The sequence below is a fragment of the Pezoporus flaviventris genome, unplaced genomic scaffold (genome assembly GCF_033815535.1).
Source record: "Pezoporus flaviventris isolate CSIRO_AGI_PZ_B2104156 unplaced genomic scaffold, CSIRO_AGI_Pfla_v1 ptg000023l, whole genome shotgun sequence".
In the NCBI taxonomy this organism is placed as follows: Eukaryota; Metazoa; Chordata; class Aves; order Psittaciformes; family Psittacidae; genus Pezoporus; species Pezoporus flaviventris.
In genome coordinates, this window is record NW_026892571.1 from 4988817 (window position 1) to 5013562 (window position 24746).

A 24746-nucleotide genomic window follows, 5' to 3' on the forward strand; every position below is an offset into this window, starting at 1 on the left:
CAGGTTTGGAACAGAGTGGTGGTTTTCTCTAAGTTTTAGGTTTGTCAGCAATACCTACACCACTGGTAAATCCCAAACTTGGAGTGGAAGAGGCATTGCATCTTGTTCAGCAGTTCCCAGTGCTGAAGGTATATTGAAGTTGCACGCGTGGCCTGTTAATAGCTGAAACGCCTCAGTCTGGATTTCATTGTAACATTACGTTATGCTGTGGACTGTGTGGCTGTTCAGTTATTTTAGCTATGGGTAGCAGATGTCCCTCATCCAGAGAACTGATGTATTTTAGCTGGTCTAGAGACTTGCTCTCCACGCACAGGCAGAGTAATTCCTGGCAAAAGCTCATTACCCATGGGACACGGAGCGTGTGACTCTGTAATTTCAGTGAAGGATGTACAGACATCTCTTAAAAGTTAACTGTCACTCTAGACTATAGTAACTTGTCAAAGGTATCTGTTACTCTTGTTTTGTCATGTTAGAGATGTAGTACCTGCCAAGCTTACTGTGTTCTTTTTCTTTTTGATAAGGTTGTAGTTCAGTCTTACCAAATGTTTAACCTTAACCTTTTTTGAAGCTTCTGGTGTCTTAGGACTGGATGCTAATTGCCGGCAAAAAGCATCTGTTGTGGAGTCAAAGCTCTCTTCTTTCCAAGTTCCACAGCTGCTCTGGTGCTAATAGATGTCCCAGAGCTAGACCAGTCTTCCATAGAGAAGAATATAAACTAGAGATGGCTTTGCCTGCCTGTCTGCTCTGTAGCTGCTAAATTCTTGAAGGCCTGAACCATAAAGATATGCACTTGATACCTACAGAGCTTCCAGCTGTCATTAGGAGTTACCAAACTTGGCTGCCTCTGCTGGGGCTCTCCCTTGCAGTTGTCTGCTGCTCATCTGAGGCTGAGCAAGGCCCAGTCCTGCCTGGAAACAGTGACACAGCTATTCCCATCTTCAGGACTGTCTGGAAAGATTGAGGAGGAATTCCTTAACCTTTAAATTATTCAACCAGGATTTCAAGCATGGAGTTAATCTGAAGTCTCTGTTGGCCTTGGTACAACAGATGTTGCTGTGCGTTTGGGGATGGTGTGCTTCAGGGCTCAATAAGGACTTCTACATACTTACTGAAGCATGTTGTCTTATCCTGAGGACAACATAGATGATGCTTTAGGATCTCCTGCTCTTTAAACAAGAGGTATGGGATTAGACCTGGGGGCTTGCAGAATGGCCTGGTGGGTGGTTTTCCCAACTCTGTTGTTCTTGGCTTGCATCCTGCGATGGGAGCATTCTGAGGGATGTTCCTTGTGTTGGATAAGGATGTTCCCTCTGGGTTGGCTCAGCTGGCTTGGGTAGCTAAATCTGACTTGTTTAATGTGGAGGTTGTTGACAAAGCTCTGAAAGCATCTGCAGTGCAGGAGAATGCATATATAGAATCATAGAATAGTTAGGCTTGGAAAGGCTGTTAACTGTTACGTGGTGCCTTTTGAGATGGAAACCCACTTGTGATCCGTGTTCCTGTCCCCTCCCTATGTTCTCACTGTTAACAGCTTGTGTCATCATTAGCTTTACTAAGTGCTTATTTCAGGTGATATCAGGGTTGAAGCCATGTATTTGAGAGCAGCCATTGATAGTCCCAGCTAACAGCACATGGCTTTTGAGGCAGAGGTTCTGGGTATGTGATGGATTATTTAGGAGTTAAAGGGAAGAGAGGAAATGCATCCTTGTAAGGATCCTCGCTGTAGGGTTGAGCTGGATTCTGCATTTACACTCCCCTTTGCAAACCTGTAAGTAAAACTACTTTTTGCTATAAGCTTTTCTGCAATCGTTTGTACACTTCATAAAGGATATTTCAAGAATTTTGGTAGCTATAGAGTTGAGAGCTGTCTTGAAAGAACCTTTCTACTTGAAATGTGTTTCCTGTGTCTAGTGCTGCCTTTAATCTCATGCGGGCTCACAAAACCCGTTCTACCTATTAAATATGCAGTAAAGCTGTTCTGTTTGGTGGGAGATTGTATGTTTAAACAGCAGAAGTCCTCATTGCTCCTGTACTTTAAGATTAAAAATTCAACTGCAACACTACCTTCGGATTCAGAGCCATTAGAATGGATTTCTCAGATTTATTCTCCTGATTATAATACAGAAAATTAATTGCTTTTGACTGTAAGGAATTATGACCCATTCATTATTTAACAACCTTCTTAATGGATGAACCTTTCTGATTACTTCAGACATTTCCTGAAAAAAGGCTGCTTTTTGAACTGGTAGAGAGCATAATGCACCTATATCAAACAGTGGGTGCACTGCACACTCTTTAGGGGTAAGGACTGGTGGAAAATTCAAACAGGACTTTATTCATGTCTGGTCTTCTTCAGGATTCAACATAAAAGTAATGGAGCCTGCTGGGAGGAACCAGGGGGTAAGTTACTTGAACAGCATTTAAAATCATAGAATCCCAGCCTGGTTTGTGTTGGAAGGGACCTTAAAGTTCATCCAGCTCCAACCCCTGCCACAGGCAGGGACACCTTCCACTAGAGCAGCTTGCTCCAAGCCCCTGTGTCTAACCTGGCCTTGAACACTGCCAGGGATGGGGCAGCCACAGCTTCTCTGGGCACCCTGTGCCAGCGCCTCAGCACCCTCACAGGGAAGAACTTTCAAAATAACCCCCAGAGCATGTGGTTCCTGATGTCAAATGTGACAGAGCTTTAACTCATCACAGTACAATTGTTTTCCTGGAACCGTCATAGTAATGGAATTGTTGATAAGGGAACTATTCCATATCACTGTTTTCCATATGAACAGAGGACAGTGAATATTAACATCGGGGTTTATGGTGGGTGAATACTTGTGCTGAATTCTGTCCCTTGGCCTGTACACTCACGCAAGGAGGGAGCCAGTGCTTCCCCAGATGTGCTGCAGGTTGCAGTTCATTTGTGTGGTCCTCTCTGGTCAGGTTCTCGAGTCTTAGTTTTTTTGCAGTTGTCTTAATGCAGCCTACATTTCAAAGTAAGCTGCAAGTGATGATGACATTTCCTTGTTACTAATTGCATTTCAAGGTTTTGCACAGTATATTCAGAGTACTGTCTTTTCTCTTGTTTATCTTGCCTTTGCTTATGAAAACGTTGCATTTGAGAGATGCTTTTAATCTTAAAATTAGTCTCTTTGAGAGTTTCAGAGGATAGATTTCTCGTGTGCTACTTTGAAATACTAGCAGGATTTGAGGGGCAGGTAGCCCACGGACACTGAAAACCCTTGAGAACTTGTTCCAGCCAAACCTTTTGCAGAAAAGTAAATGCAACTGAGGCTTAGTTACTAAAATGATTTTAACTGGCAATTCAGTGGATGTAATTGTCCTGGAACATCCTGAAACCTGTTCTTTTGCTCAGCTGGTGTATCAAGGCTTTTGGGTTGTGTCCGTGAACTTGTCACTTCTCTAAAAGAGAAATCTTTCTCATGTTCTTGAAGCACTGTGATTTTGAACGTTGCGTTCATTGTGGTACCCACATAAAGAACACTCGCATAGGGAATGTGTTTCTGACACTTTCTGCCTGGCTGTGATTCAGAGCTAAAGTGATGTCTTGCTGGTTTGACATCTCTAAATGATATGGATTGTTTGTCCTTGCTAAACTCTTGGTGAAGTGGGCCTTCTGGAGATCCCACGCTCCTGGCTGGCACCATGATCAGCAGGTGATCACGGTGATCTGCCAGGAGACTGAGGGAGCACCCATGGCAAGAGACAGGTCTTGGCAGACCCAGCCACTGCCAGGTCAGGCTGGGGCTTACACCAGCGTGCTGGAGAGCATGCTGCTGCCCCTGATGCAGGTATTCACAGGGATTCAGTATTAAGGGGTAAGAGTCTGGGTTTGGTTTTCACTTTTTCATCTTATTGTAAACAGTATTTGCTAGTCAAGAAAACGCGTTACTTGGTAAGAACCCCTGCAGCCCAGCTCATTTCAAGAGCCTCATCAAGAGCCAGCTTGGACGGGGCTTAGCAACCTGCTCTAGTGGCAGGTATCTGTGCCTGTGGCAGGGCAGTTAGAACTAGATGAGCCTTAAGGTCTTTTCCAACCCAAACCAGTCTGTGATTCTGTGATTTATTGTAGTAAACCAGAAGGTGCTGTGTTTGATATGGTTGTGGCAAATCGACTGGCCCAGACCTGACTTGTCTCCTTTGGATGTAGATGGGTCTTTACGTATTGTGAAACAATGAGCTTTTGACATCTGTTTGACAAGGGAGGAAGAAAGAGGCAAATTCAGTTTTACAGTATACACAATTTTAATAACAAAACTTTTCTGTACACTGCACTTGGTTTTCCTCCATTACTTACACCCCCTCCCACCAAAAGTTGCCTCTTTAAACATAATTTAAGTACAATGCATCGAGGACTCTCTTTAATCTCTGGTTGCTAAGCTAGTAGAATAGTTCACTTGCTAATGTTTTCATCAGGAAAAAGAAAAATGGGGTTGGTTTTGTTTGGGGTTTTATACAAAGGAGTGGTTGAAGGGGAGCAGTTGTAGCTCAACAGTGCTCACACCAGAGGTGCTCAACTGCACCGTGTTTGCCCTTAGTGCAAGTTTTGTGCAGTCTGAGGCTTGATTTTATCCATCAAAGCTTCCTGTTACCTTTGCCTAGATACCTCTTGAAGGGTTTTTATGCAGGATGTGAAATGCTGAGTTTCCAGCTGACTCTGAAATGATCTTAAAGCATCCTGCTAGCATGGTGGCTTAAGAAGCAAAGCCTGGCATCTGTTTTAGCAAATGGGACTTCTTGTAGTGAAGAAAGGCATGGGGATGGAGGAGCTGCTGTGCAGCTGCCTTTGATTTTTTGTTGTTTCCCTTCTTGTTTCCTTGGGGGGGTGTGGGTGTGGGGGGTGTGTGTGTGTGAAAAATCCTGTATCTCTCACTGAACTTTTAATTTTCATGGAAAGCTTCACCAGAAAGATGAAACTCAGCTTCTGGGTAGATTTCATAAGTCTGAACAGATGGATTTTGATAGCTACGCAGATCACAAAATTAAATCCACTTTATTTTCATTAAAGCAGTACAGGAATTAACTTAGACACATTAAATAAAGGGTCTAGTGCAGGTTTCTGGTTTAAAGCTGCTGGATATTTCTGATTTGACGTGTTAGCAGTAGGCCAGTGGCTTGTAAGGGGGGTAATGGGACATAAAGCTCAGCTGCTTGGATTTGCTTATTGCTGAAAAATGAGATAACTTCTGCTTGGAGGGAAAGGAAGCAAAACCAAACATTGATGCAGCAGTATTAATTACGTTTCCATCTGATGGGAGCCTTGTGCAAAGGTGCACTTCAGCTGGAGACTAACCGCTAACCCATTTCACTCTTCATCGAGTAATCCTTAGTTGTGTGCATTTAAACATGATCTAATGCAAAGCAACTACCAAGAGGGGAGCTGGAAGCATTAATTCAGACCTGTTCCAGCGTGATGACTCAAACTGATCTGGTACTGCTGGCATTCATTTCCCTGATGCAGGGGTGGGGAGGAGCAGAAGCTGGCTGGAGATAAGTGAGGCTGGGGGAGACCTTTGGGTGGGATGTGGATCTCAAGAGCAGTAGAGAAGTTCTCATTTCTAAAAGGCCCTGAGCTCTTGGGTGAGGCTGTGCTTGAAGGGGGTGGAGCACCTGTGGAATACCTGTAGAAACTGAGGCTGAGCCACAGAGATGATATTTGGGGAGAGCAAATGAACAACCTCTCATCATCAGCCAGTGCTCAAGCTGAAGCACTATTAATTTAAACCAAATCGTCATGGTTCTTGTGCCATAAAATAAATCAAAGACTGTTGAGTAACACCATTATTACAGTTCCCTCCTTTCCTGGAAGAGTCACAAGCAATTGAGCCTGAAAGACAGTAACTTTAAAAAAAAAAAAGAAAAGAAATAATAAAGAGAGAGCAGCCTCTGGTTGTGTCCTTGTGTAAAGCTCTGCCTGCCGTTCCCTGTCTCTCCTAAGGGAATTCAAGCTGACTTCACTGCTAGTGTTTGACATTCTATGAGTTTTATGATACCTGTTACCCTAAATGTAATGTTTGCAGAATTGCTCTGCTTATGCCTGGAACCTGGCAACAAATGGTTTTGGAAATGGCAGACATAAAGCACGGCATTTGGGAGATTGGCTGCATATTCCTGTGTAGTGCAGAGGTAAAACTGTGCAGTGCCGTGTGAGGCTGTGTCTGCTGGACCCTGCTTTGGTGCCTGTGAGGCAGGGCAGCGCTGTGGGACCAGTGGGACTGGGAACAGTGGTGGGGAAGGGGAGTTGGGTGCCTGGGTGTCTTTGTTGTAATGCTTGGGAAATTGGTATGAGGGACTGGGATGGAAAAGAGGATTAAATCCAGCATTGCTGGAACATCTGACTTTTCTCTTCTTGGGCATAATTATGTGCTAACAAAGATGGAGTGAGCCTCTGCACAGAGTGTTGGGAAAGCACCTCGTTGGGAGGAACCTTTGGCGCTTCAGTCAAGCAGCCACTTCTCGTTTCCATGTGGAAGACTGAATGGTACCTCCTGAACTGTCTTCCAGCAGGGTTTCTGCTGGGTGTGAAGGAGAGAGGTGGAATTCCTTCTTGCAAAAGCAGCTGAGGACATCAGAGTTCAGCATTGACATCTGATGGTTGATGAGCATGTAGCCAGATTACTTTCTGCCAGTGTAATTAATGAGCTCAGTTATAACTCGGTCTTTGTGGGTACCCTACAGCTGTACATTAGAATCAGCCCCAAAGTATTTGCTTCCCACTGCAGGCTATCATGTTGGAGGTAAGGGAGGTGCACAGTGATGCCTGCTTGCCTGCCCAGAGCAGAACAAAACCCTGGCCATAAGGGAGGAGCTGGTGTGGTAAGGAATGTGGCAAGTCTTCCTTGATACCCTTGGACACCAGTACCTTTTTGTATTTATCAGCTTGGGTCTGGCCTTTTGGCCTGCGTAGAATTTAATCATACAGAATATTTGCTCTCTGTCCCCCTGCCCCACGGCATTTATTGTATTCAGTTTAAAGCAGTAATTGATTTCCTACAGTGTGTAAATTAGCTCATTGGAGTATAAATAGTTACAAGGGTTCAAATATCTCTATGGAAAACCATTAGGCTTCACTGAATCTTTTCCATTAAAGTACAGAGTCACAGGAAGTAAACAAAATTTGCTTTATAATAAGGGCACTGGATGTGAAAGCAAAATGATGCAAATTAATATCTTCAAACCCAGTCACTGGAAAAAGCTTTATGTAAAATCTGAACAGAAGTCACTTATCTTGCTAGAATTGCCTTGGACGACTTCATTCCACAATAAAACATCAAACTGTTGTATAATTGCACCCTAAATACCTCACTAAGTGGTAATACAGATATAGAAAAGCAGAGTGAAATAGCAAACAGATTTTTATGCAGTGCTTTCTTTTCCATTCAGAAAGTTTGCAGAGTAGTTGAGTACAACACAATTAGCATACTGCAATTACTGATTTGGTCAAGGTATGGCAACACTGTGAGGAATTTCTTCATCCATGTGTGCTGGGAATTGTTTGACACTGCAGCATTGGACACAACACATTGGTTTTTTTGAGTTATACATACATGTGTATATATATATATAAAACCCTTCCATCCCTCTGGTCCTTTTAGCTTTGGTTCGAATGTTTCCAAGATTGGAGCAGTTGACTTAAAAATACTGGAATCCTTTGCAGCTCCCCCCTTTCTCCCCCTGTGGCACCCGAGTACCAGCACCACTGCATAGATCTGCAACTATTTACATAGAATTTCAGAATAGAGTATAAATAGCAGTATGGTACTTCTGCCTCAAGAAATCAAATTGCTCCTGAAGAATGAGGTGCGTGTGTGTGTATATATATTTCTATATGATTTCTTTAAACATATACTAGTTTAAATTCTGTCCCACATCAAGTAAGAAATGAAACATTTTTCAGTGAACTATTCTCTAACCTAATTATATTATCCTAATTTACCAGAAGGTAAGGGATTGGGGGGTTTAAACTGGTAGTTACCTTGAATTTAGGAAGAGGGAGGACAAGTGAGAGCTTATATTACAGGGGCTAATTCTGTCTCCAGAGAAACCAGTGGAGTTAGTGCATGAAAATAGCTTTCAGGCGAGAGGAAGCCTCAGCTGGGGGAGGGAGCGGGGGGACAAAGAGAGGCTTCTTCCTCCCTTCCCTCTTCTCCTCACCCTCCCGCTTGATATTTACTTTTAATTAAGAAAAAACTTGCATTAAGGGTATTTACACATGAAATGCTGTTTGTTCATAGGCGTATGTAATTAGCCTGAATTCATGAAAAGCAGCAGCGAGGCAAACCAGAGAGCCGATAAGAATTAAATGCACTTAATATTTCAAATCGATCCTGTTGTACTGAGCCTTCCTAAACAAGCTACGCTGCCACTTTTTAAGTGCCTGGAGAGTCCTTCCTGCTCATTTGTGACCATCCTCCTAATTTGTGATCATCCTGCTCATTTGTGACCGTGTGAACTGCTCCTTTCTGTAGCTCCTCTGAGCTTTAGCAAGGCTCAGTTAAGCCAAACCAAATGTGCAGGTAGGAAAACTGCATTTAAAATAAATCTCCAGGTCCCCAGTGCACCGAATTTCCCACCTGGACCCTTTGCTGCTCCTTTCTTGTTTCCCCACCCTTCTTTTTGTTTGTATTTTTAACTGGAGTGAGATTATCAGAGGAGGAAAATCCTCCTCCAGGGCTGCCTTTAAAGTGACCGGAGCCAGCTGGAGCGGTTGGGATCCTCCAGCTGCAGTGGAACAAACGGAGCGTATGTCCCCCCGCAGAGCTCTGTGCCCTCTCCAGCATCCTTCCCCTCCCACTGCTTTCAGTAGCAAAAGTCGAATATGGAGACTCAGGTCTAAATGTTTACACACAGTCATAGAATTACATAAACATGAAACATCTTACAGAGTTGGAGGTGAGCATCTTTTGAGACTTTTCAACATTAGGAGTGCAAGTTTAATGTAATCCATTGCGTCCTTAACACTGAAAATAGTATGGGTTTATCATTTAAAAAGAAACAAACCAACTTAAAAATACTGCACCACTCCATAAACAATGTTTCCATTAAGGAGCTTGGAAAATTAGGCTTTATGTCAACATCTGTAAAAATTAGACTCTGATGTAGGTCCCCTACAATTTTAAAATAGGTTACTTATCTGGTTTCATTTGGGATGGCATATGGGTATTATACTTCACATTCTTTGTACGGCAGCTGCTGACACTTGCACTGTCCGTAGCCGTTAATGATGATGAAGGGTCCTTCGTGGGTGGGTTCGTATTCGTTATAGGGTCCTTGGTCTGACATATTTGCCATATGCAGCCGCGTTTGGGAGCGGAGCTGCCTGTGGTTTTGAATCATTGAGCACTGCCTGATTCTTCTTAATGTGGGAGGGCAGCACTTCCTGGAGATGAACACTATAAAAATGATAAAAAAGAAAGAAAACAATAAAGCCATTGTTCCTGTAATTACCCTCTGAGTGAAGATGGCATTGTTTGGCTCAGGGAAATGTTCTTCGGTGGTAACGACCATGCCTGCTGTAGTTGGGATCTCTTTGTCTCCCATATGGAAATGAGAAGAGCTTATTCTTTTGGGGTACTCGGTAGTCGGAGCTGCGTACGTCGTAGCCACGGTCGTAACAACAGTTGATAAATTCCAGCAAAGCTGAAAACCATAGACTGCATCCAGAATATCCTCTCCCTGGGTGTGGTCGGGGCTGTGGCAGAGGATGGAGTGCTCCCACCGACCTTGGAATCCACTCAGCCAGGTGGCCAAAGCGCAGATCTTGGGGCTGCATTCCCACAGATTGCCGGAGAGGCCCACAGTGGTGAGGGACGTCAGGGAAGTCAGGATCTTGGAATCCAGGGTGGTGAGCTTGTTGTTATCCATGAGGAGGGTTTTCAGGTTAGGCATAGTTTCAAAGACGGAGAGGTCGATGGCTTTGATTTCGTTTCCAGTCAAATCGAGCTTTTCTAAGGTGCCCCAGGTCCACTCCATCCCACATGTCAAGTTGCTGATTTTGTTCCACTGCAAGAAGAGCGTGTGCAGGCTGCTCAGCCGGAGGAAGTGAGCAAAATTAATCTTTGTCAGCTGGTTGTGCTCGAGGTGAAGCTCCCTCAGCTTGATTAATCCTGCAAATCCATTGCGAGCCAAACTTCGCAAGCGGTTTGTGCTCAAATCCAGGAACTCCAGGCTACGACAGTCCCAGAACAGGCGGACCGGGATGGTCCGCAGGGAGTTGGATCGCAAGTGCAAGGTCTGTAGCTTGCGAAGGCCGTAGAAGAGCTCGGGGTGCAGAGAGGATAACTGATTAAAAGAGAGGTCCAAATTCTGCAGGTTAAGCAGCTGGCTAAAAGTTGTGTTTGGCAAATGAAAGATTTTGTTGGAACTTAAGACTAATTCCTTAAGTTTATACAGTCCTTGAAAAGAATCTTCTCTGACTGTTGCAATTTGATTATGATCTAAGTGAAGCCAAGTAAGTTGACTGAAGCTTGCAAATTGATCCCTTTCAAGTTCAGAAATATAATTGTGCCTCAGTGACAAACCTAGCGAGCCCTTTTCAGTGGTGTTTGGCACTGAGTGATACCCCTGAGAGTCACAGTAAAAGAGCAGCTTCTCACAGCGACATTTTGGTGGACAAGCCATGCCCAAGGCAGGCAGCATTTTTAAAACCATACTCATTGCATATAGTGCTGCCAGCATACGAGCCCCTAATGGCCACTTGAAATGTAAGCCTGCAGAATATAATTTAGGAAAACAACAAGATAGGATAGCCTGATCAGTACACTTGGAACATCACGGTGGAAGATTTCACTGCAGATAACATTGCCATGCATTTCCAACAAGCTAATTCTAAATGCAAGAAACAACTTACTATGAAAAACAGAACACTTGGATATTACACTGAGGAGCAGTCTTTAGCTCTATTACAGTGTCAAAATCGGAAAACATATCTTTTTTTTTTTTTTTTCATAAGGTTCAGTGCAGAAAAATTGCCTTTAGCATCTACCGGCTCCTCTCCAGCCCAGCCAGTCATTCACTACCCAAGGTATAGAGAAACGCAGAACTTACCCATTCTTTTGAGTACATTGGAGGTTGCATTCAGTCGTAGTTTTAGACTCAACGTAGTGAGTCTGTAAAAGGCTCTAATGTAAGAAAGCCTTTGAATAATTTACCGGGTTCGGTGTCCTTTGATATTAGTGCAAAATCGAATCCACGAGGCTCTCTTGGAATATTCCTTTTGAAATCACTGGCTTGATCTCCTCTGACAGGTCTGCGATCTTTAATTTGAGGCTTAATACAAGTTTCCGTCCTCTGTGGCTGCTCAGCTGTTTAAGTGAAGCTCACGTTTTCTCTTTCCGCGGCTGTGGCTTCCTTTAGTCCTAACTTGTTGATGGCAGATGGGTGGCTTATTGCTGAGAGAAGCTCCTGTAGTAGCATGAGTGCATTTACTGAAAGGCTTTTCAGGGAAGCGGCACAAGAATGGATTTGCTTATGCGCTGCGACCACACAGGGCTGTATATAGGCTGACGTCACCTGGTGACGTTCCTTTTGTTTGGGTTTTCCAGAAGCTTTGCTGTTTTAATGCATTGTGGTGCATACTGTGATCGTGTTAAAGACCACCAGTAAGAGGAGAGGGGGAGAAAAACCAACAGCAGGAGTCCTTCGTCCCCACGACTGAAGGAATAGGGAGGACTTGCAGCACCCAGCTCCCCCCCACATCCGTGCTGGCTGGAGCCAGTTGGCGTTAGGAGCCGCGCAGAGCTGCAGTTGGAAGCTCCTCGGTGCTCACTGCTGCCGGTTTCTCTTAAGTATCACAGCATAAAAGGAACTTTGAGATGCAAAATAAACACAGTGTGAATAGAGGAGGCTGGTCAGCACCAGCTTTTCACAGAGGTGAGAGGGGTTTGGCAGCTTAAACAACTGTGTGTGACTGTGGTCCCTGCAGGAGTGGTAAAGGGAGAGAGGACAGGGGTTTAGGTGAGTGTGGTGCGTCCAAGTGCAGCACACAGCCCAGAGCCAGGGGCAGAGGTGGGCAGTTCAAGAGATGAGAAAGTTCTGGAAAAAGCAGAGCTTGCGTTCGGGTACAGGAAAAATTTAATTGGAATCCAGCTTGACAGCAGGCAGTTATGAAACGAGAAAATCTATTTTTTCCCCTGCAAACGGTGGCTTTTGTACTTGCTTTTTTCCTGGGGACTGGAGTGCAGGAGACGGAAGGGTGAGGTTGGTGTTCACAGTCGGGGCTCAGGGTGGTTGGAGGGCTCCCTCCTGGTCACCACTTCCATTCTGGTATTCTGTGCTCCCTGTGGAATGGGAGACATCACCTCTGCTAGCATCCCGCTGTAGGGCAGGTCACTGACAGCTGGGTGGGTTAGTTGCAGGAATCTGCATTTGCAGAGGCAGTGACCTGCAGAGCTGCCTGTGCTGGTGCAGCAGAGCCGGGCTCTGGCCAGAGCGTGCAGGCACCACGAGGAGGTGAATGTGCCGGTGCGGCTGCTTGTTTTAGAAGTTCATTGTCCTGTTCTGGGGAGGCCCCCCCCGATCCAGCTCTGGGGCAATAGCACAAGAGGGACGTGGGGCTGTTGGAGAGAGTCCAGAGGAGGCCATGGAGATGCTGTGAGGGCTGGAGCAGCTCTGCTCTGGAGCCAGGCTGAGAGAGCTGGGCTGGGTCAGCCTGGACGAGAGAAGGCTCCTTAAGGGGAGACCTCAGAGCAGCTCCAGTGCCTGAAGGGGCTGCAGGAAACTTGGAGAGGGGCTTTGGACAAGGGCCTGTAGGGACAGGCCAAGGGGAATGGCTTTAACCTGCCAGAGGGGAGACTGAGATGAGCTCTTAGGCAGAAGCTCTTCCCTGGGAGGGTGCTGAGGCGTGGGCACAGGGTGCCCAGAGAAGCTGTGGCTGCCCCATCCCTGGCAGTGTTCAAGGCCAGGTTGGACACAGGGGCTTGTGACCTCAGAATATGGGATGAGCTGACGCTAACAAGCTTCGTGTGCTGATGGAGAAAGGTGATGAATTTCACAAAATGAAAGATAAATTTAAGTCATTGTTATCTTTTGTTAAGAAGCTTTGGCTCCATAGAGGTAGTTATTTATATTAAGACTTGCTGTTTTCTGTCCTGGGTTCAGCATTTTTCTCCTTGGTAGCTGGTGCAGTGCTGTGTTTTGGCTTTCAGCCTGGGAACAGAGCTGATAACAGTGATGTTTTGGTCTGGCCAAGGACTTTGTGAGCCTCATGCTCTGCCAGGGAGGAGGGGAAGAAGAGAGGAAGCAGAGACAGGACACCTGACCCAGACTGACCAAAGAGGTATTCCATACCACAGCACGTCATGCCCAGGATGTAACTGGGAGTTAGCCAGAAGGGCTGGGGACTGTGGGGTTGGAGGAGGTATCGGTCAGTGCTTGGTCGGGCTGGGGGGGTGGGTTATCAGTCGGCTGGTGGTGAGGTGTTGTATTCTCTTCCCTTGTTATTTCCTTTATCATTATTATCATTGGTGGTAGCAGTAGTGATCTGCTAAGTTATACCTTAGTTACTAAACTGCTCTTATCTCAACCCATGGGAGTTGTATTCTTTTGATTCTCCTCTCCGTCCCTCCAGGTGCAGGGGGAGGGCAAGAAGGGGTGAAGTGATTGAATGAGTTGTCTGGCTGGGTTTAAACCACAACATTCTCCCATGTAATACAACCTGTGGTGCTTCTTTTGTCCTGTCTAGAAGGAGCTGAAGGGAAATGCAGAGTTGAAATAAAGGGATGGAGAAGGTGAACTCTTTAAAAATCACACAAGAAAGGAGACCTCAAATCCACCCAGAAAGCAAAGCAAACCACAAAACCTGACCCCAGCTCATCAGGAAAGTAACTGTCTTTAATGATAAAGTAAAATAGGAAATACTAGATAAGGTTCTTGAATTGCTCTGCCATACTTAATATTCCCACATTTGCTCTAGAATGAAAGAAATCCATGCAAAGAATTTACATGAACATTGCAAAGAACAAACCAATTTAGAGAGTTTATTCATGGTTCATGTTCATGGTACGAAAAGTAGAGGAGCTGGAATCCCACCTGGGCTGTTAGCTGCCAGCTGTCGGATGGAGATACCACACCAGAGTACCTGTGGTTGTGCTTCTGGTGGCAGCTCCTCCAGTGCAGATCCTCATTTGAAGTGTTGATTTGAATTATAACACTTAAATACAATAATATTTAAAGACAAGGTGCCAAAGGGTGGACTTAAAATGACAATAGCCAGAAAGTCCAGTGTTGCTGCTCTCCTATGCTCCCTCTTTTTACTGTTACCAGGAGGCTGAATTTTGTTATCTTTTGGGAAGGGTTTGCTTTTTTGCGTCGGTATCTGTTGGTAGAATCCTCCCACATCAAGATTGTGTAATTTGGCACAGAGTTTAGAGTTAATATTCAAACAGGGTAAGTTGCTGCCTTTCTAAAGCGCTCCATTCTTTGGCCTGTAACCAAGCAAGGGCTATTTAGCACCTTGCCAGCAAGTTTCCTGTTTGGGAAACTGTTAATGTGAACTTTATGGGTGCTTTTCTTAGGGAAACATGTTTATATGTGCACTTGTTGTGAAACAACTGATAGTACTGAAAGTGTGGTCTGATTCTCTGAAGTCTGGAACTCTGCAGTAGTGTTCATATTGTTCCTCAGGAGCTGCCTGGGTGTCAGGATGTTACCAGCTGGGATTAACCCCCAGTTGTCCACAAATGTCATGCAGTTGTGTTTCTCCTGAGACTGAAAACTCACTTGCAAGTGGAGGAAGACCACGTGTATGTGCTATCCGGGGACTTGTGCCAGAATGGGTGCTTCTAAGTACTGCCCTGAATTGTAGAGTGAATCGTAGAATCCCCGAATGGTTTGGGTTGGAGGGGACCTTAAGGCTCATCCAGTTCCAACCCCCTGCCACGGGCAGGGACACCTTCCACTGGAGCAGCTTGCTCCAAGCCCTATCCAGGCTGGCTTTCTGAATCCTTATGTGCAACATGGATTGGGAACATGGCATGTCTGCCTCAGGAATAAGCATGCTAGGACCAGATAACCCTTTGGGGGGCTTCTCCCTTGCCCTGCTTTCCCAGCAGCAGCAGAACTGGTTTTCCTGCTAAACCCACACACTGGAAAAGCAGAATTGCACCCTGAGGCTAGCGCTGTCATTTAGTTAGGCTGACATCTTGTGGAAGCCTTCCTAGTGTATTAAGAACAACAAATAAGCTAATTTTCCTTGATGTAGATGGGGGCTGTGTGATGTTCCTGTGCTGTGGGCTCAGAGGATGGCCAGCCCTGGAGCTGCAGGCAAGGCTGGGCACTGGGATTGCAGCACGTGTGTGCCCCATGTGGACAGACAGCTCACCCTTCTGCCTGAAGGAATGATTGCCTTCATTTCTGCTGGATGTTACCATGTCGGGGATCACAGGAGTATTTGCTCCTTCTTTGCTAACAGCCTTTGTGTTGTTGGTAAGGCTGAGGTGAAGGTGACAAGCACAGAGGTGTGGCTGTAGCACTGCTGTGCATGCGCTGTCACTTGGATGTGCTACCATGGAGCTGGGTTAGCAGTGAGCCCCAGGAAGTGGACATAGGAGAGAAAAGGTGATCCATCATCCACAGGCATGTCCAGCTCTTCAGGGCAGCTGCAGAGGTCCTTTGGGTGAAGGCAGTGACAGGATGGGACAGGGCACCATGGGCTGGGTGTTGCTATCTTCATGGGAGTAAGGACACATGTGTCCTGCTGCATAGCATGGTGACTGTCACCTCCCTATCTGACAGCTCTGTCCCTGGCTCTGGTTGCACATTTTAATCCCTCTTTGTAGCAGGGTGAGTGCAGGAGCCAGCCTTCCCCTCTCCATGGGTGCTGCAGGGCCACCGTGGCTGCAGCCTGGCACTGGGGAGGGATGCTGGGATAGGAGCAGCATGGCCAGCAGCCCAAGCTGCTTTGTTCACATTCTAGGTGATGGTAGTCCCCGTGCTCAGCTGAGCTATGGCTTTGCTGCAGGAGACTCCTTCCTCCTACAAATGAGTGCATAGTTCTGCTTCCTCAGCCAGCAGATCTCGGATATGAAAACAGCACGGAAATTCACATGTCATACTTGGCTGCTTACCCTTCCTGGTCTTGAATCAGCACTATAATATCTGAAATTCATTTGCCGCTCTAATATCATGAAAAAGGAGATGTATGGATGGTTATCCTTCATAGGCATGCAGTTAGGCCAGGTGGCAAGGCAAAAAATGACAGACTTAGAGCACTGAATCTCCTGCTGCCCCACAAAGCACGGCTGGGCAACTGCCTCTGCAGTGCCTGCCCAGAGGAGCGGGTGCCAAACGCTCCTTGTCACCTATTAAATCACCATCATTGGCCACGATGCAGCCTGTTGTACAGACAGCTCCGGAGACAAGGAATTCGCAGATGACCTGAAGCAGAAACCTCCCTTCAAACCATCTCATGTAGGTAGTGGCATGTTGGGTAGCAGGCAGGGCAGAGTAGTGCTCAGTCACACAGCGGTGGCACATCTGGCTCACATCTGGGTGCTGATTTGGAGAGCAGGGATGCAGGGCTCTGCAGGGGTGGTGCCGGGAAGGAAGCACTATTTCTCTCTCCATTTTTAGCTTAACCTAAACTGGTGGTGAACCATGGAGATTAACAATGACAGGGTTTGTTACTTACCTCTAAAAACATGGCTTTGTGAATAACTCATTGTAGTACATGTGCTGCTGATCCTGGCAACATTCATGCACTGCCAGCACCATGCTCTGCTACCTTAATAAATCAGCTGGTGTTAGATCAGTAGCTGTAGGAAAAACTTGGTTCTGTTTTTTGTTTGTTTGAATTCTGATGGGAGGCCTACAGAGGGAATGCTTTGTGACAGGGATAGTGATTCCACTGCCTCCCTCTATACAAATCCCCTTTCTTTGCTTTAAGACATTATAACGAACCCCAGTGGGGATAGCGGCGTGAGCTGGAGCGGCAGGGGATGCGGCAGTGACTGCTTGTGTTGCTTTCCAAGCAGGGAGCAATGGTGGTGGAAGAGCAGAGATTGCAGAGGGGTGGGGGAAACAAGCAATTCTTAACACCAATTCAGGCCTTCTTGATAAAGATTTGATTTAATTTCACTTAAAGTAAATTTGCACTGTAGCTAACTTTATGATACTGGACAGAGCTGTGGCATCATACTGCAAAATGACTGACATGTTCAACATGACCCTGTTAAATCTGTGGAATCTGTTAGCTGCTTTCTCACTGCAGAGCTTGTGGTTCCCTCACAGTTTGATGCTGAATATCTAAAAATCCTGTTAGTAATCTGAATGTTCAGGCTCTGCTATTGTGAGTCTTCCCAATCCTGTGGATAAGAGAAGCTGGTAGCTGGGATGTGTTGTGTTGCCAAGTTGTTAGTTGGGTTCTCTGACAGGCTGAGAGAGCTGGGCTGGTTCAGGCTGGAGAAGGCTCCTTAAGGGGAGACCTTAGAGGAGCTCCAGTGCCTAAAGGGGCTACAGGAAACCAGGAGAGGGGCTTTGAACAAGGGCCTGGAGGGACAGGCCAAGGGGAATGGCTTTAACCTGCCTGAGGGGAGACTGAGATGAGCTCTTAGGCAGAAGCTCTTCCCTGGGAGGGTGCTGAGGCGCTGGCACAGGGTGCCCAGAGAAGCTGTGGCTGCCCCATCCCAGGCAGTGTTCAAGGCCAGGTTGGACACAGGGGCTTGGAGCAAGCTGCTCTGGTGGAAGGTGTCCCTGCCCGTGGCAGGGGTTGGAACTGGATGAGCTTTAAGGTCCTTTCCAGCACAAACCAGTCTGGGTACTACTTCTTAGCAGAAGTTTAGACCAGTGACAAAGACCTGTTTTTAACGGTAAGGGAAATTGGCTACTGGAACAAATTACCCAGAGGTGGTAAGCTGTCACTTGGAGCCTTTAAAACATGATTTATTGCGGGAGAGAGAGGCACCAGCTCAAACAGGACTCGTTGAGCTGCAGGGTGGAACCGCTGGGTGAAACTCATGGTGTGTGTGGACAAAGTGACTGTTGTGGTCAAGAATGATCTTGTTCCCCGGAGGGTTCGTGCAGCCACAGGCTGTGCAGGTATTCATGTGCTCCAGCATCCACTGTCCACTGGCTGCCTCCACTTGTACCTGAGAGGGTGTATTTGGTGCTACAGTTTTGTGTTTTCTATTTCATTTGATGCAGAAGAGGTCAAGAAACTTCAGATGAACAACTTCATGTCCTTGTCTCGGGGCCAGTTTCAAATTGCCTGTGATGATTTAAGATGTTAATGACAACAGGGTCTCTGTATGACAGTGGTGTGGGCATCCATCATGTTTGTGCTGTTGAATCCCACTCCCTAACAAAGGAGCAGGGTTATTTGTGCTAAATTGTTAAATCACCACAGCTGACTTAGCAGGGCCTTTTATGTTGCAACCTTCAGAAGGAAATTCTGTTACTACATTTGACGAGCTGCTGTACTAAAATCTCTGAATGCCAACAAGGTGGAAATAAACTGAAGCTGCCTTGCTAAAATCTAATGGGTTTAGATTATGCAGCTCTTTCTGTGCTGATATGTGGTGTGGCTTAATAGGAGCAGATCAACAGAACAAAATTGGTGCTGCTTAGGTTGTAATGGGTGCATTATGTGCTTTTCACATAGGACTGGCTGTGTTCTGGTTTCATGTACTCAGTGTCCATTAGTGGAAGCCATCTCTTGGTGGTTCTTTCATCCAAAAGTATCTGGTCCTTGTGTACTGGGGCTGTTCTGGACGGTGAAGCTAGGGATGGCAAAGCAGAAGTGATGGGTGGATGCGCTTCACAAGCATGCTCCTGCCTCATGTTGAAGTGGTAACATAGGGGCACCCAGGGAGAAGTAAAATGGCACTTCTTGGAACAGCTGAGTGTTCAGCTTTCTGCATAATAGATGAGTATATCTCTTGGATCCAAAGATATTCCTGGAAAAAGAAACAAACGTGTCCAAAGGGGTGCCGTGGGTTCGGTGGAATGGTCACATTGAAATGGGTAAACCGGTGTGAAAGCATTACCGAGGCAAGCAGCTGTGATTGCAGATTTGTGTCTTGGAGCAGGCTTTTAGGTGGTCCAGCTCCTGCTGGCAGGGTTTTGGGGGAGGAGCCTGGTCCCACCTCGGGGTGCAGGCGGCACCCGGAGCTGCGGTGTGGGACACGGTGGTCACGTTCAGTGCAGGCTGAGCAGGGCTTCCAGCCTAACTGTGTTTTGTCTTCATATCCACCAAGCACGGGCACAGCAAACCGGTCAGTGAATAAGCAGCATTAACCTGCACTTTATTTAGAGATTTCAGCTTTGATTTTTGAATGTGAAATGAAGAACAGGCCAGTGCCAGCTCTGCTGAAGGCTGTGGCATTGGCAGAACAAGCTCCTGGTCTTTATTTCAGTCACTTTTCAGTTACCTTTTGTGATGAGAATCAAATTACTTGATCAGGGAAGGTGACAAATCTTCAATAATTCTTTAAACTAAAATGACATTACAAAATCCTGATTTTCCCCCGGTTCTGTTTAATTTTTATTCCTGCTGTAGAGTGGATTCCATGGTTTAGATTCAAGGCTGCTCATCCAGGTATTTCACACCAGGCTGTCTCTGGGAGAATTGATAACTGGCATACCCTTGCTTTAGTGCTGCTCAATGGTTTTTCTTCTCAACAGGATAATTATATTGATTGCGGCTTAGAACTTCAGAAATTGGATTGTGGTTGCATAAAATGTGTCTCAGAACTGTAATATCAGCTGTATCATACAGAAGACTCCCCTCAAAACCAGACCACCGCCATTGTTTTATCTAACATGCCCGGTTTGATACAAATCAGGGTATTTTCAATGCTGGTGTCTGCTTAAAAAGAGAGAAGCTGCTACTGCTTCATGGCCCCTTGCCTTCTCTTTAACAGTGTGAAACTTGCTGTATTGAACTTTGGCAAACTCCAGCCCTCAGCGGGCGGGCCTGGGTACTGGCTGGAGATGTTGGGTATCATACCTGACAAATGTTTTACAAGGATTTTACCTTTAAGATAATTGATTTTTGGCTTTTGACTGCCTGCTCAAGAGCAGCCTCCTGTGACAGCAGGGTGTGGAGGTGTGAGAGAGCACTGTTGCATCAGTTGTGCAGCCCTGTGCACGTATGGTGCTTGTGCCTGCAGGTTGGAGGCAGCATGCAAGAGGTTTGTGTGCAACCCACTGACCGTGGGGATCTCAGCAGCTGAGGTTGTTCAAGATGAGGGTTGAAGCAGGGCTCCTCCAGGCTGGATGCGGTGCCAGCTAAGGGGATGCTGGCAGAGCAGGCTGGAAAGAGAGATCTGAAACATGGAAGTTGAGTATGGTCTTCAGCTATTAGAAACAAAAAGACATCTGGAGAACGTATTTGCACAAGGGCTTGTAGGGACAGGCCAAGGGGAATGAATGGCTTTAACCTGCCAGAGGGGAGACTGAGATGAGCTCTTAGGCAGAAGCTCTTCCCTGGGAGGGTGCTGAGGTGCTGGCACAGGGTGCCCAGAGAAGCTGTGGCTGCCCCATCCCTGGCAGTGTTCAAGGCCAGGTTGGACACAGGGGCTTGGAGCAAGCTGCTCTAGTGGAAGGTGTCCCTGCCTGTGGCAGGGGTTGGGACTGGATGAGCTTTAAGGTCCCTTCCAACCCAAAGCAGTCTGGGATTCTGCGATTTATGAAACCACCCTTTTCTTCTGAAGGAAAAGGGAAGAGTGTTAAAGGTAGAATCTCAGGATGTCAGATGTTACTGAACCGCCCAATCCAGGCAAGAAGGGAGAGAGGTACTGGGAATGAGAGATGATACTTCTAGTGTGCACAGTCACTTGAAGAAGCTGACAGGTACTTGAATGATACTGGTTTTATTTTGAGACATTGTTAACCTCTGTCTCTTGTTTTTCAGGCTGGACGCAAAGAAAGAAGCGATGCATTAAACTCTGCGATTGATAAAATGACCAAAAAGACCCGAGACTTGCGTAGACAGGTGATTAATACATGAAATTGATGCTTCTTGAGACAAAGTAGTGTGTTTCTGCTTGTTTGCCCTCATGGAAGTGTGTTCTCTGTTGGTCTGTTCCTAGTGGGCAGTGGACTTGCCTGCTTGTATTTAGTGAATTAAAAGCTAGAAGCTTCCAGTGCCTGATTCACTGGGTAGCACGGGGTGGAAATGTAATCCCCTGTTAACGTGTAATAAAGATGTTGGATTCTTAATCATCCTTGTGGCAGGAGAGATTTAAAAAAGCCATCCAAACCAACTCTCATTTTATGGATTTTGAACATGATCAAGTATATACGGTTTATAATTCTGATGGCATTCATCTCAAAGAGCCTATTTTCTTTGAGGACTGTATTTATATAACATCCATCTATTGTTCATTTGTTTTTTGAAAGCAAGATTCCCCTTTACAAGTAAATGCGAGTATGGATCAAGTTTGTTATAAACTGTTTTTATTCTAGTAGAAAAATAGCAAATTTAAAGCAGCATGTTGTTTAATCAGCTGAGGGAAAGCAGCGAATTTACTCAGACAAAGCCAATATGAGCTGCGAAATCAATATTTGTGGCCAAACCGTTGACTTGCACTTACATAACTAATCCAGTTTTTTAAGGAGATTTAATTTAAATTGAAGCAAAAAGTGTATAGACAAGACTTAGGGCAGGGAAAGCTTTGGTCACACAAAGGAGAAAAGGATCAACGACAAAAGTACTTTTGAGCTTTACATATTAATACAGTACAAAGGAAAAATAACTCACTCCTTTACATTTATTTTAGCTCCGCAAAGCTGTTATGGACCATGTATCAGACTCTTTTCTGGAAACAAACGTTCCACTTTTAGTATTGATTGAAGCTGCCAAGAATGGGAACGAAAAAGAAGTGAAAGAATACGCCCAGGTTTTCCGTGAGCATGCCAACAAATTGATTGAGGTAAGATGGAACATCCGAAAATGGAATTATCAGTAGTTAAATTAAGGCAAGACTAAGCAAAGCTCGTTTGTCAATTCTGGTGAAGCAAATAGCAAATTCTGTAATAAATTTGCCTTTTAAAATTTATTTTAATGAATTTAAAGGCAATTTAATGTTTAAATAATTAAAATTTAAGCTTACAAAAAAGCAGCAGCTAATATTGCATAACCCACATTGTTGTAGGCTTGGTACAATGTATATTATGCTGTTACCTTAATTTGTTAACTGGAGATGGTGGTGTGGAGAAAGGGAGACGATTGAATGACTGTCCTGCTGTGCAGTTTGACCCCTCGCTTGAAGCCTGGGGCTTTTGTCGCTTCAGTAAAATACCACTGAATGTAAACAGGCCTTTTTTGCGAAGACTTTTAGAAGGAAAACCTGTTTGTGTGTGTGGAAAGAGCAAACAACAAACACAAAACTTGCAATAACAACAACAAAACTGATCCCTGCCACCTTTTTCTAACCAGACCCAGAGGGCTCTCAGGCTGCTGTTACCGCAGACTAAAGCTAAGCAGTGGGAAGACCAGCTTAAATGGGACCAATCTGCCTTAACTGAAATGCTTTGAAGGTCATCAGTACTTTTATTACTACTATTAAAGGTGGTTTTCCAACAGGTATTGCATTTAGAAAGAGGACTGTTAAGTTCACACTCATGGATACATCCTGCTTACTTTGTCCTCTTGCCATTGTTTTCGAATGAGAGCTTTGTGCCTGTTGATGCCAAATGGCAAGGAACAAACATCTGCAGGTATTGTTGAAGAAACATGCCACTAGGAATAAACTTCAAAACCTCCTCCTGAGCGCTTCAGTGTGCTTTGAGGCATCAGCCAGCTTGGGAGCTTCACCTCTGCTGCTGCCTGGAAGCAGGAAGGTCCTGGTTGATGTAGCTTTGCTCTCTTAGTATCACTGAGTCTGGTAATTGAGTCCGTGTGTCTCTGGGCTCATCACAACTTGAAAGATTTCAGTTATCCTAGAATAAGACTTACTGAATGTCAGTAAGAGTAGCTTCTGAATCTTGCTCGGTAGTACTGCATCCAGCTCTGGAGTCCTCTGTACAGGAAAGACATGGACCTGTTGGAGAGAGTCCAGAGCAGGGCCACAGAAAAGCTGCAAGGGCTGGAACACCTCTCGTGTGAGGAAAGGCTGAGAGAGTTGGGGTTGTTCAGCCTGGAGAAGAGAAAGCTCCAGGGGGACGTTATTGCTGCCTTTTAGTGCTTAAAAGGGACCTGTAAGAAAAGGTGGGGAGAGACTTTTCATCAGGGCCTGGTGTGATAGGATGAGGGATTTTGGTTTTAAAGTAAAAGAGGGGAGATTGAGGCTGGATGTGAGGAAGAAATTTTTTACGATGGTGGCAAAACACTGGCACAGGTTGCCCAGAGAGGTGGTGGATGCACCATGCCTGGAGACATTCCAGGCCAGGCTGGATGTGGTTCTGGGCAACCGGATCTAGTTGAAAGGTGTCCCTGCTCACTGCAGGGGAATTGGGACCGGATGAGCTTTGAAGGTCACTTCCAACCCAAACCATTCTGTGGTTTTATATTTTTCTACTTCTTTTAAAGCTGTAGGGGCTCTGTGTGGTGAGCAACTGCCCCACAGTCTGGGGTGCATCGAGTCCAGCTCCTCAAGAGTCGCTATCTAAGCAATGAAAAGCTGTAATTCTTTGTTCTTCCCTTTTGCCCTGCTGAATTTCAGTGTGAATGCCATCTTCATGTAGTTTCAAAGTTATTTTATTCTAGATTTAAGTAACTAATGTTGATGGACCAAACAGCAGGCATCAGACAGTGCTACTGTGCCCCTGGCAGCAGGATACAGTATCCACATGCAGCGGTGGGAGCACTCGGAAGCGAGTTTTGTGTAAATCACATAATCACAGAATCCCAGCCTGGTTTGTGTTGGAAGGGACCTTAAAGCTCACCCAGCTCCAACCCCTGCCACGGGCAGGGACACCTTCCACTAGAGCAGCTTGCTCCAAGCCCCTGTGTCCAACTTGGCCTTGAACACTGCCAGGGATGGGGCAGCCACAGCTTCTCTGGGCACCCTGTGCCAGCGCCTCAGCACCCTCCCAGCGAAGAGCTTGTGCCTAAGAGCTCATCTCAGTCTCCCCTCTGGCAGGTTAAAGCCATTCCCCTTGTCCTGTTCCTACAGGCCCTTGTCCAAAGCCCCTCTCCAGGTTTTGTGTAGGCCTCCCTTCTTCCTCTTGCAAGGCTAATTTATCTAGAAAATTATTTTTAGGGCTTTTACAGGAGAAATTGTCTGGGATAGCAGTAGCGGTGCCTGTTCTGCTGTACTTCTGCCACCTCTTCACTGGATGCGTGGTGTCCACATGGAGTTTATCAGCATAATTCCACAAGAGTAATTGCACTGTTGTCTGTGAGCTGCTCTCCCTCCCTTGTGAGGGGAGCCGTTCCTCCCTGCTGCTTTGCAACATGTGTGCTGGCTGGCAAGCAGCGGGTGGCTGTCCTCACCGGTGTATGAGTGGCTTTGACTGACCTTACCTTGTGTGCAAAATGCCACACTGCAAATGAGTTTTACAGAACCTCTATTCAGCCAAGCAGTCTTGTCTTTCAAGAGGGACTGTTCCCCTCAAAGTCTGCATTCAGCTGTATTTCTGACTGGCATCAAAAGGTTCCGCTAAAATGATATGCTGCTGCAACAACTTCCTGAAGGCTTGCTTATTGCTTTTGCTGTCTAAAATGTAACTATAGCTATAGAATAGCATGATCTAGATGGGTTATAAACCTCTTCCATGAATGTAGATGGATTAATATATATGCTTAGCTTTGACAGAAGGGGAATAGTACTCCTGCAGAGCCCTTGTCTCGAGGG

General features: G+C 45.8%; 2 protein-coding genes across 4 annotated transcripts in view; one reads left to right on the forward strand and one right to left on the reverse strand.

The window, feature by feature from the left end:
• Positions 1-24746, forward strand: part of CTNNA1 (catenin alpha 1) — a 252171-nt gene that overhangs the window by 178892 nt on the left and 48533 nt on the right. The window contains exons 8-9 of the mRNA XM_061456451.1: positions 20861-20941; positions 21729-21881. Of these exons, the coding sequence (XP_061312435.1) occupies positions 20861-20941; positions 21729-21881 (234 nt within the window). The remainder of the gene's footprint in view (positions 1-20860; positions 20942-21728; positions 21882-24746) is intronic.
• On the reverse strand, positions 8605-11851 carry LRRTM2 (leucine rich repeat transmembrane neuronal 2). Of its 3 annotated transcripts, none has more exons than XM_061456462.1 (2): positions 11059-11851; positions 8605-10721 (listed from the first exon to the last, which is right to left on the reverse strand). In XM_061456462.1, the coding sequence occupies exons 1-2, from the start codon at positions 11060-11062 to the stop codon at positions 9175-9177; spliced, it is 1551 nt and encodes a 516-aa protein (XP_061312446.1). In that variant the 5' UTR covers positions 11063-11851; the 3' UTR covers positions 8605-9174. The 3 variants fall into 3 exon arrangements, with proteins under 3 accessions (XP_061312446.1, XP_061312447.1, XP_061312448.1); XM_061456463.1 differs by having other exon boundaries at positions 8605-10293; positions 11059-11849; XM_061456464.1 differs by having other exon boundaries at positions 8605-10272; positions 11059-11848.